The sequence below is a fragment of the Tasmannia lanceolata genome, unplaced genomic scaffold, assembly GCF_043159265.1.
Source record: "Tasmannia lanceolata isolate RefF3 unplaced genomic scaffold, GAP_Taslan_0.1 ptg000037l, whole genome shotgun sequence".
In the NCBI taxonomy this organism is placed as follows: domain Eukaryota; kingdom Viridiplantae; phylum Streptophyta; class Magnoliopsida; order Canellales; family Winteraceae; genus Tasmannia; species Tasmannia lanceolata.
In genome coordinates, this window is record NW_027518714.1 from 48,293,104 (window position 1) to 48,305,098 (window position 11,995).

Genomic DNA, 11,995 nt, shown 5'->3' on the forward strand with positions numbered 1-11,995 from the left:
TGGCACATGTGGTCCCACTTTGAGTCGGCCATCGCATGTGGATTTTTGCTATCCGGGAGGTTTGAACTCGAGACCTTTGGCTCTGACACCATGTTAACTTACCAACTTCTCCAAAAGCTTAAGCTAATGGAGAAAGGCGTTATTTATCTTTTATACTTTAACAGATACAAAGCACATTTAGTAGCACATGGGCAAATCAACCAAGACTAGACTATGAAGTACATATGAAACAACAAGAGGGTTGTGCAACAGCTGGAAGGCAGAGATTTGTATGCAAGCTCAAAAAGGCCATATATGGACTAAAACACTAAAACAAGGACATCGAGCGTCAGCGGCAAATGGAGAGGCGGAAGGTGGGAATCGAGTATTACTGGCAGTAAAGGCACTTTCGGAGTATCACCATGATCCGGTTGGGCTAAGGGGATCAATGGTTATGTGCTATGGAAGTGGAGAGGAACTGATTGTTTGAAGTACATATGAAACAACAAGAGGGTTGTGCAACAGCGGGAAGGCGGAGATTGGTATGCAAGCTCAAAAAGGCCATATAAGGACTAAAACACTAAAACAAGGACATCGAGGGTGGTTAGATAGACTACTTAAGGCACTCAAGAAACATCATTATCGACATATAAATCTGATAAGACCTTTTTCATGAAGCTCACCCACTCAAATACGCCGCTCATTTTAGTTTATGTTAATGGCATTACTCACCAAGAGTGATGTGGAAGAAAATGTGGAAGAAAATGATAAGATTCAAAGGAATATGAAAGAAGATTTTGACTCTGTTCTAAAAGGCAGCCGCCTAGGCGCTGAAAAAACGCACCGCCCAGGCCCCGAGCGTTTAAAAAAGCGGTCTCACCGCCTGGGCGTTATTAGGCGGCCGCCCAGGCGATGAGGCGGCGCCTGGGCGCTGAGCGTGGGCCTGGGCAGGGCGGGTTTGAAGATTCGGATGAAGATAGAGTCTTGGTCTTGGAGGGAGAGGACAATGATTGGTAAAGACTGAAGAATTGCTTGGATTTTAATCCTTTTTTTGTCATGGATTTGAGTTGTATTGTTAAATAATTAAATTATTAAGTACTTTATACTTAATTTCTTATTATGTTTTTGACTTTTTATTATTATTTAATGTTTAATGCTTATGCATAAAATGGTTTGGATTGTTATGTATTCAAGTATTTATATTTTATATAAAAAAATGCAAGATATTATGAAAATATATTAATATCTAAAAAAAATGAAAAATGCCTCAAAACACCTGGGCGCTGGGAGGTCAATCAGCCGCCTAGCGCTTTTTAGAACACTGGATTTTGACATGAAAGACCCGAGGAATTGCGTTACTTTTGTAGGTGTTGAAATTGAGTATGCCAAGAAAGGGATGATAATGGCCGCAAGCAATTATACAAGAGATCAGAGATCTTAAAAGGTTCAGAATGGAAAATTGCAAACCAGTGAGCACCTATGATTTGTGGACATGGACACGAGTATCACGTGTCAACATGGACACATAGTGTCGGACACGGCAAACTCCCAAAATTTAGAAACGATGACATGACTAAAATAGAAAGTACATATAATCATGATTTGTGGACATGGATTCGTGTGTCACACTCATATACGTACTTACATATAAAGTAACTGACACTTTTAGCAGTACATTTTTAGAAGTGTCTAAAGCAGTGTCGACGCGTGTGGACACGGATGTCGTGTCGGATACGACATGACACATGTGGAGGCAATAAATTCTAAGTGTCGGCTAAATCATAGGCGGGCACACTAGCAATATATGAAAAGATGTTTGAGAAAGGTGAAAAACTAAACATAACCATATGCATTGAAGTGTGGTAGGTGTGGTACCCTGTAGCATTTTACATTCCCCAGACCCCATATAATATAAGCAATAAACCAGGTTTTTGGCACATGCATGTCCCTCAAGAGGAGAATCTACAAGCAGCTAAGAGAATTACGAGATACATAAGAGGGACCATGGGGTATGGTTTATACTATGGAAGATGTCAAGCCACAAGTATCAAAGTAGCGGGATATCGAGACACCTATTGGGCAGGAGATCCAGAAGCTCAAGGTATTTTATGGGTTTCTGTGTAATGGTGAATAGATGATTAGTTTCTTGTAGTAGTAAGAAACAAAGAACAATCACTACGCCCAGTGGAGAACTAGTGCATAGGGCCATGGTTTCCATGACTGCAGAGTGTACATGGATTAGTCATCTACTTCAAGAACTCCATCTTAGGACAAATGCATATACTCATTACTAAGACAAGCAAAGTGTAATTAAGAGGCCACATTATCCAGTATTCTCATGCAAGGACGAAGCATGTTGAGTTAGATTACCACTCATGAGAAGAGGGGAAAGGGTGAGATAGATCTAGTAGTGAAGACCAGGTGGCTCATATATTCACCCTTTGTCAATATTTGATTAACAATCAAAAAATGTTCCTATCAGATTTCAGTCTCAGCTCTCAAGTACAAGTCTCAACCATTTGAGCTGACAAGAAGTCCGATCAGGTTCAAATGATGGAGATCATCAAATCTCATCATGAGTAGACTTTCAAGCTTTTAAAGTTCAAAATAATTATATGCAGTTATCTTGCAGAAAAAAATAAATGCATGCATATGTTAATATCCTTACTCTAATAAAACTGTGAATCCATTTATCTTAAAAGTAGAGCTTGCAAACATAAGAAAAAAAAAGGCTGTTTAAAATTCACTACATCCATAATTAGGACACACAAAATTAACAATAACAACTGTTTGAAAGTTGATTGGCACTAGAATTATGTGCACAGAAAAGTTAGTCACACAAAAAAATAGGGAGCTAATATATTCCCCCCTTTTCATTACTAGGGACACCCGACTTAACCTGTTTCATAAATTTAATACAGGCTAAAATGGGTAGCCAGTAAAAAGCAAGTAACAGCTTTCGAAATTACAAAAATATCCACTGCCTGGTCTCTCTCTCTCCTCCCCCCCCCCCCCCCCCCCCCCCCCCGATAAAGGTTTAGATAAAAAAATTGGGAAGCTGAGAGAAATAAACGGGGATTTGAGGTGGAGAAAATCGAGGTTTTCCAAGGAGAAAGAAAACTCTGAAATCCTCTGTTTCATTTTTTTTTTTCCCTATCCTTTCCTGGGTTTTGGAGGAGAAGATGTGGGGCGATCAGGGTAACCCTGAAATTCTCTGTTTCATTTTTTTTCCTCTCCTGGGTTTTGGAGGAGATGTAGGCGATGGGGGTAGATTTCATTAGGGAGAAAGGTGGAAAGTAAGGTTGATTTTTGGCAATGGTTTTTTGAGGACGGTCTTTTTATTTGAAAAACGGTTAGATTATGGTTTATCTATCTTCCGACGAGGCAGGATCTGAGAATGCCGATTTGCGGCACGAGAGGAAGATACCAACAATGATTCTGAAGCTCAGTTGCATGTCTTGAGTAGGGTACTATCCACGCAGTAATTCCTGTTGAGGACTTTGAGAGAAGGCTTTTGGAAGAAGCGGAGACAACTTGGTGATTTGGATTCTTATAGGCTGGGTTGTTTTGAGTCGTTAGATTCAGAAGGTAAGCAGAGGGGATCGTCGCTCTGGTCGTTGGATATGTTGGGTGTTTGGTTTATGAGGGATAGCCATTTAGCTGCAGGTTCATTATCTTGCATTATCAAGATGGCTCCTGAATTAAAGAAACGATCCTGAATTAAAGAAACGATTGGAAACCTAAAGTATAGACAAAGTGGAGAAGCACACCATTATTCTGAGAGAGAGAGAGAGAGAGAGAGAGAGAGAGAGAGAGAGAGAGAGAGAGAGATGACTGCTGGACTGGATTTGTTGAGATACGTCAGCGAAAAGGATTCTTTTATAGAAGAGACGCAGAGGGTAGAAGCACAGAAGGGTTACACGCATGTAAAGAGACACAGCAGAGTGGCTCTCAGGGATGTTTTCGTAATTTTGAAAGCATTTTCTTACTTTTTACACGCTATCCTCTGTGGCCGGTGTGAAATATCAGGAATGAGGTAAAGCGGGTGTCCCTAGTAATGAAAGGGGTGCATATATCAGCTCCCAAAAAATAAGCATTTAACATGGAAATCAGTGCCACAATTGGTAATTAACATTTTTTTGAAACAATGTAATTGTTCCAATACTTAAAATTGATATAATTGATCAACATTTAAATTTGATAACAAACATAAACTCTAATTAATTAAAATAATTGTTGAAGACTTGGTAAGCATAGCGTGCAATTGGATCCTTTTTTTTAATGATGCAATTTGATCAAGTTGAATATGATAAATGATAGAACCGCAAAAAGAATGCATGGCAGACCCAACTTTTAAAACAGTGTAACTACCGAGTCATGAAAACAGTGAATATTTATCAATCCATACTCACCACTGAATCTTCCATTCCCGGGTCCTATATATGATTCCCGCTCCTTCGTTTCATCCACTACAGTAGCTTCCAGTTCTACTTTCTCCGTCTGCAAAGCAAAAAAAATATCATTCCCTGCTTTGCAGGATACAATCAGGGGAAAGCCACAGACAGATAGACATACTAAGCGCTTGATGTATGCTGGTGCAAGGTGGAAATGATGAATGGAAAAACAGATTCTTGCAAGCAGAACCAAGACAACATAGACACATTCCAGGTAACTTGTTACTTGTATAATTTATACAATAACATCTTTAAGTCAAATGCACAATGCGGAAAAAAAAAAATCCGGGTCCCTTTCTATTTTAAAAACCAATGCTGAAGCCCTGAAAAAGAATACCAGAACTATGATACTATCAGAATATTTAGAGGACATGGAAACCAATCGCCACAAGTACTGACTGGCTCATCACTAAAACTTATGCAATGTGACTCCATGTTTATGGATGATATTACAACTTGGAAACAAATATCTCTTATCATTCAAAAAAAAAAAGGAAACAAATATCTCTAAAACAAAGTATGTCGATGATACATTTCACAAATAAATTCGGAAAGAATAACATACATGGAAAGGGTAAAAACAAATATGTATGATAATGGCTATATGACAATACTCTACAATTTCAAAAAAATGGCTATATGACAATACCAGATTCAAATGCATGAACACAGCATGGCTAATGCCCTTCTTCGGGAAAAAAATGAAAAGCAATTCTTATATGAATCCATTTCCATTGTTCTACCACCCAAGGGCATTAAAATGTCACAAAGAGGGCAACAAATGGTAATACTAATACCTCTAACTGTCTTAGTCTGTCAAGTAAGACAATATGCTTTCCTTGAAGAGACTTGAACTGGTTTTGCAGCTCAGATAGCTCAAGTAGCATTATAGATTCGCAGTCTTTAACAGCTGCTTCACACAATCCTTCCTGCAATAATCTGCACCGTAGCTTCTCAGTTGAAATGGTGATGTCTTCAGAAGTTGCCAAGTCACTGCTTGTCAGAACTCGAGGAAAAAGTTCTTTAGCAGCCAACAATGCCTCAATCCACACACCCCGGTCCTCTCTAGATTCACAACTCAAGTGAAGAGTTTTAGTACCAGTAAATATGGAAAGCCTTTTGTCATCTGACTTACTAGCACGAATTGAAGAAACCTGAAAAGCTAACAAAAAGTGAGACTTGAGAGTTCTAAAGCACATAAATGTAAACCCATGTTTACATACAAGAAATATAAATGAATTCTGAAATAACAACTGTATGGAAAGAAAATAGTTTAGATAAGAAAATGTAACACAAGCAACACAGTCAGCCTTGTAAACACTATTTCGTGTGGGTAAACAAAGCTAAAGGGAGCATCCTATCAAAGGGCTATGGCGTTAGATTTCCAGTGACTATCCATTGCATACATAATATTTTCAAGATTTCCACAAATGATTAATCCGAAATTCCAAACAGAGCAATCCAAAGTGTACAATTTTACATCTTTCATTTTTATCGAAATTATTCTTTCCAACGCTTAAATAAGCTTTGACCAATATTTGCGGTGATCTATGCCCGCGCTTTAAAAGGCGGATGCTGGCCAAAATGAAGCCAAAGTAAATGCTAGTTGACTCGGCATGGCACGGCTCCTCCAAGTACTCGGTTGATGCTGCTGAGTACTCGGTTGACACTGTCATAACTTGGGAGAAAGTTTTGATTGACTTTGTAGGGCAAAAGCGGACTCGGACAAGAATGCGGCTAAGGTAAAAGGGAGTTGACTCGTGTGACTCAACGATGACGCGTGGGAGTTTTGAAGCTATGATCTATGCACAAATGTACTAGCCCTATTGATGTGGACTAAAATCGGCCTAGGAGTTTGGGCTTTTTCTACCCTAAGATGGTTGTTAGTTCTATTCATTCATGTGTGTGTGTGTGTTGTAGTATAAAAGGGATATCATTGTAATATGAGTGTAATAAGTGGACATTGTAGTGAGGGCACCATTGTTGAGGGAGGGAGGAGGAGGGGTTGGGGGTATGTGGTGAGGCTAAAGTGTTAAGGAGGGGTACCACAACTATCAACCCTCTTCATTTGACACTAGTCAAAGGGGACCACATGTGGCATAACAACCAGTCCTTCTCATTTGACACTTGTCAAAGGGGACCACGTGACATAGGGGGTCACTTGCTGGCAGCATCCTAGATTGACACTTGGCATGACAACTCAGCTTGCTAGCTGGCCATGAGTTGACATTGGACAGCTGGCAGGAAGAGATCTTCTCAAGGCCTCTACCTCCCTCTATAAATAGAGGAGAGGGGATCTTGTTTGACGCAGCTCTTGGAGTTTGGACAAAAAAAAAGGAGGGAGAGAAATTCTCTAGTTCTAGGGGAGTATGAGAGGAGATTTAGGAGTGGAGATTTCAAGTAAAGATCAGAAGTTTCTTGGACAAGTAAGAGCATTATCTTCTTTCTTTCTTTGAGCTTATACACTTTCCTGAAGCGAATTTCTCCTCCTTGCTAAACACTTCAGTAACTGTTTGCATCCTAATATACTGTTCTGTTGTGTTCTCTTCAAATTCTTTCTTTATATTTCTTTAGTTTGTTTCAGCAGTTTCAATCTCCATTAGATTCTAAGAACTGCATGGAAGGTTACGAATTCAGATATCTATGTCGATTAGGATCATCCAGCTGAAAACCGATATCTCTAAGAAACATTTGACTCCGTTTTCAAACCAAATACCGCCCACTGTTTCTCTCTCCTATAAATTTGAATCCAGCAATTGTTTATCTAAAGAAATGGGACTGATTCTGGATTTCTAGGAAAATATACTAAGAATTCAGAATCAGTTCAGTGATTTCCTGGACTCTAACTCCTAGAATCTGAAGCATGCCTGAGGACTGTTCGCGTTCCTCTTGCCACTGTTTTGCTGTTTTCTTAATTTTCTGCTCAAAGGAATAATAACATCCAATCAGCCTTCAGTTTTACGATTGTGGTTCAGATCCTAAGGTTACACGAATTGTTTCTTTTGAACTCCATTTCTGGAGACTTTCTTCAATTTTTATACTCCGTACACAAGATTTCTTGAAGAATAGTTACTGGAGGAACGACCAGCTCCAGGTTCACATCAAATGGTTTCAGATCTGCTCTTTTCACCATCCATCCAAGGCTCTTCTTGACAAAGAGAAGCTGTCACTGATCCGATCCACATCACCTATCATTTTTTTCATTCTAAATCTATTTGCATTTTTTATCAAAAGAATTCCCTAAATGACAAAAACGATTTAGATTGGCATGATTACCTGCATTTAGAGCTAAATCTATGCATCCATGTGATTGATCTATGCACAAATGTACTAACCCTATTGTTTTATTTTTATTTTTTTCATTCTAGAGCTATTTTCATTTCTTATTTTTGTTCAAAAGAATTCCCTAAATGAAAAAAAAATGATTTAGATTGGCATGATTACCTGCATTTAGAGCTAAATCTATGGATGTATGTGATAGATTTTTGTAAATATTTTTTCTTTTTGAAAGATGACATTTATTACCAAAATCCGAAAGTACATACAGGGGACAAGATGGCCCAGGCCATTCCAGTGAAAGCCCCACCCAAGCTACATAGAAGAAAAATGAAAAAACGAAGCACAAAAATACGGGGAATCTATTCGGCCACAATCGTGACCTTCCAATCCTCATCAGGGGCGACGAATATTGTCATGGATTCCAAAGCGCCGCCTTCTTCGCCAACCTATCCGCCAATTCATTGGCCGATCTTCTTCTATGCTCGATGGTAGGTTTCAAGCCACGAACCAAGTCCCGTATCTCGTTGATGTATTGTTGAAGCAGCCACAGGCCGATAGAAGCATTTGTAGCCTACGCAATCGTGTTGGACGAGTCCCCCTTGACAATCAGATTATTGCGTGGGTTCATCGAAAACCATTTAAGACCATAAAGGAGGGCTCTTACCTCCACCTCATTTGCATCACAGGTACCAATAGGTCCTTAGTAGGTCATTAAGATTTTTTTCATTCGCATTCCGAATCGCTCCTCCGATCCCAGCCTTCCCAGGGTTGCCAATCAAACTACCATCAAAGTTTAATTTTAGCCATCCATTTGGTGGAGCCCTCCACTTAGGTGTTGTCTCATTTTTTATCTTCATTTCCCAAATCACCACTTTCCAGTTCCTTAAAATCTCCCTCATACTATAAGATATTCCCAGCTTAGCCCTTGTCCAATTGATAAGTTCGATTTTAGTTTCCAGTATGATTCGAGCTAAACTCTTCTCCTTCTCTTCAAATATACGACCATTTCTTTCCTTCCAAATTTTCCAGATTATAACATTAGGGATAATCTTCCACATACCCTGCCCAACATTGCCAAAAGGTCTCCCAGTCCAATTCAGAATTACCTTTCTTATGCTTATTATAGTACCCATGCCATTCCGAAGGCAAGAAGAAAGTGATTCCATATGTGGTATGAATCCGAGCAGTGTAGAAGTAGATAATCTAGTGTTTCTTCTTTTTAGACGGTCACACGTGTTAATGCTATTATGAACGACGGTTGATGCAAAAGCCTTTACCCTTGGAAGTGCGTTAGCCTTCCAAGCAAGGGCCCTGCGTGATGCTTTTCTCTCACCATTGTTCAGCAGCAAATAAAGACTTAACAGAGAAACTACCATCTGGATCCGATCCCATACTCTTTCATCCGCTTCAAAAAATGAACCAGGTCTATTCTAACTTTTGGGTTCTTTCTCTAGATTTATGCTTGGATGAGTATAGTATGTGCCAATATGATAATACATCCCTCAAGCGATTGACAGATAGCTAAATCCCAATCAATCCTTTTCTTAGATCAGGGAATCATATAAGTGTCTTAACTCTTAATCCTCATGAACTCATAAATATTTGAAGGTATAGAGACATGGTGGAAAACTAAACATGTGTGGACATATAGCATACCGAGGTACTCAGAAAATAATTAAGCAGTTAAAACTATTAACTATCAAAAGAATGAAAGACAAATAATAAGCCTTATTAAATAGGTAAATATCAGTTATTCTAATATTCACCTTCAATGATTTTTTCCAGATGATTTAGAATTTTGTAGCTGTCTCGGGCATCCCAAAGAGATATATCACATATGGGCGATATGTCTACAATTTTGTACGAACCGGCCGTTCAGCAGCAGGTTGAAAACAAAACTTTTCCATTGGGCTATGACATTTGAGATCTAAAATGAAAGAAAACAAGTTCGAGATTCTTTCTAATAAAGGAGGAAAATGCATTGGAGATTTGGAAAATACCAAGACCATAAAAGATTTGTAAACACTTATTTGCATAAAGAGGATTTAAAGTTTTAAACTATAAATCTTAACAGTTTCTACTCCACACCGCTATGTGGCTTGTGCTTTCCAAAATCTATCCAAATAAAATAAGAATACTCCAAAGCAGAGAATCCCAAGTTAGTGGCTAGGTAGTAGACACCTCCGCCCCCCCTCCCCCCCAATGATTGGTCAACTCCAGCTTAATTTCAATGGCTTGTCCTGTGGTATCTGGACCCAGAGGTTGTTAGCGGTATCATTAGGCACCACGACACTTTGGCAAGGTCAGTGTTCTCGGACCCAAATGGAGTAAAAGATTCAAGTGAAGCTAAGATCCTTGCTTTGCTTCATGGTTTAAAATTATCATAATCTATGGATGTGGACTCCTTACTGGCAATATCACATTCCCATCTACTCCTATCCTAACAGCAACAAAATCATACTACCAAAACAAAAACAAAACAAAAAAAATACTACCTTCAAATGTATCTCGCCGAAGGGTTTCCACCGCTTTGCAGACCTTCCATTGCTACACTGACTCTTCCTCACATGCCTCAACGAATTCTCCCCAATCACGCGAACAGCCATCTCATCTCTCACCGAAATCTTGTCCGGCCCATGAATCTTGTAATATGAAAGCACTCCATCCTGCAACACAAACCACCTATCCCTCCAACCCTTACCATAATTCACCCACTTATAAAGAATCCCCGCAACGCCCAAATTCACAATGCCATTACTACAACAAGCTTTTGAATCTCTCCCCTCTATCACCACCCCTACTGCTTCTTCCACCTCAATATTCGCCCCCGCAGATAAACCAAACTCCGAATCATCACCCGACAAAATCTGTGAATGTTTCTTCGAGACATTTTTAACAGAAGAATCAAACCTAATCGGAGACTGCGACCGAGATTTCGCCTTCACAGGACCGACCGGCCTCTGATCCCGATCGAGAGAAACAGGAGCAATGCAGCATAGAGGATTCATCAGAGATTCAAATAAAATACGCAAAATAGAAACCAAAGAAAAAGTGAAAATGTAAACCCTAACCCTAACGATGAACTCTCATGAGATTCGGGTTCGAAATGGAACAGCTGATTCAGAAGATGAAGAGATAGAATACGGATCTGTGGAGCATTTTTCTCTGCTAGGGTTTCTAAAAAGAGAAACCCTAGAAAATGATTTGAGCGGGACTCGAATTGAGATCGAGAGTGCGAGACATCCAAATCTTTCCTGAAATGACATAAATGGATCGATTTGAAAGATCTTTTATCTCTGTATGATGACAGTAGAAAGAGATAAGGAGTTAAGAGTTGTTTACTCTGTTTCTGCAATTAAGCTGAAACATTTAATTCTCTGATCACTCTCTACTCTCTAGTCTCTACTATAGGCTGTTTGAATTGAATGAGAAGAGAGGGGAGGCGTAGGTTAAGCTTCGGCGTAGTTACTTTTCCATGTCTTTTGTTTTACGTAATAAGTGTAATAATCAGTGTTGGGAAGGGCTAACGTGCGCCTGTCGGGGGACATGGAAAAGTTGTGTACAGTGTTGTGGTGGTGGTGGTGGAAATTGGTGGGGTCATTGTTGTTTCTATGTGGATGGACCCAATAACATGGGATGATTCCGAGCCGTTGATCAGGCATGACAAAAAGGACTTCCTTTTTTGGATTGCGGGAATTTCATGGAAAAGTTTGGAAAGGATAAATATTCTCAAAATTTTCTACTTTTTTTACACGTAAAAAGCACTACTTGAACCAACCATATTCAATGGTTATTTAGAGGGACCTTCAAAATAATCACAATCATATTATTTCCATCTAATTCACAAAATAAATAAAAAATTCTACAATTTTTTTTCCCGTGAGAAATGTTTTTTCTTGCAATCCAAAGAGGGCGTTAAGATGAATGAGTGGGCCGCGAACGAAATACTAGATTGAACACACTGTTTGTTTCACTTCCAATTGTCTCTACTTTTAACTATTTTAATATTGGTGTCGTTTGTTTTTATTAAATGTTAGACCATTTTATAATAATAATTTATATTTTTATGGATATTGATCATATACATAGGATCACAAACCATAATGTTTTTTTTAGCATTTAACCAACTAAGCTGAACCCAAAGTCAGCCTCCTATGTCCAATACAAACAAGTATTATAATACAATGCATCTAAAATGCTCTCTATGATAATACAATGCATCTAAAACTCTCTCTCTCTCCCTCTCAACCTACCTTTGGTCGGGCCTAACAACCAAATTATTT

General features: G+C 39.0%; 1 protein-coding gene across 4 annotated transcripts in view; it reads right to left on the reverse strand.

Annotated features, from left to right (window-relative positions):
* Nucleotides 1-11,183, reverse strand: part of ORP1D (OSBP(oxysterol binding protein)-related protein 1D) — a 67,066-nt gene extending 55,883 nt beyond the window's left edge. For 3 of the 4 annotated variants that reach the window (XM_077371343.1, XM_077371344.1, XM_077371346.1), the window contains exons 1-3: nucleotides 10,208-11,183; nucleotides 5,231-5,587; nucleotides 4,392-4,479 (exon numbers count right to left, since the gene is read on the reverse strand). In XM_077371343.1, the coding sequence (XP_077227458.1) occupies nucleotides 4,392-4,479; nucleotides 5,231-5,587; nucleotides 10,208-10,720 (958 nt within the window). In that variant the 5' untranslated portion in view covers nucleotides 10,721-11,183. The remainder of the gene's footprint in view (nucleotides 1-4,391; nucleotides 4,480-5,230; nucleotides 5,588-10,207) is intronic. The other variant, XM_077371345.1, reaches the window with a different exon arrangement.
* Nucleotides 11,184-11,995: the final 812 nt, after the last annotated feature.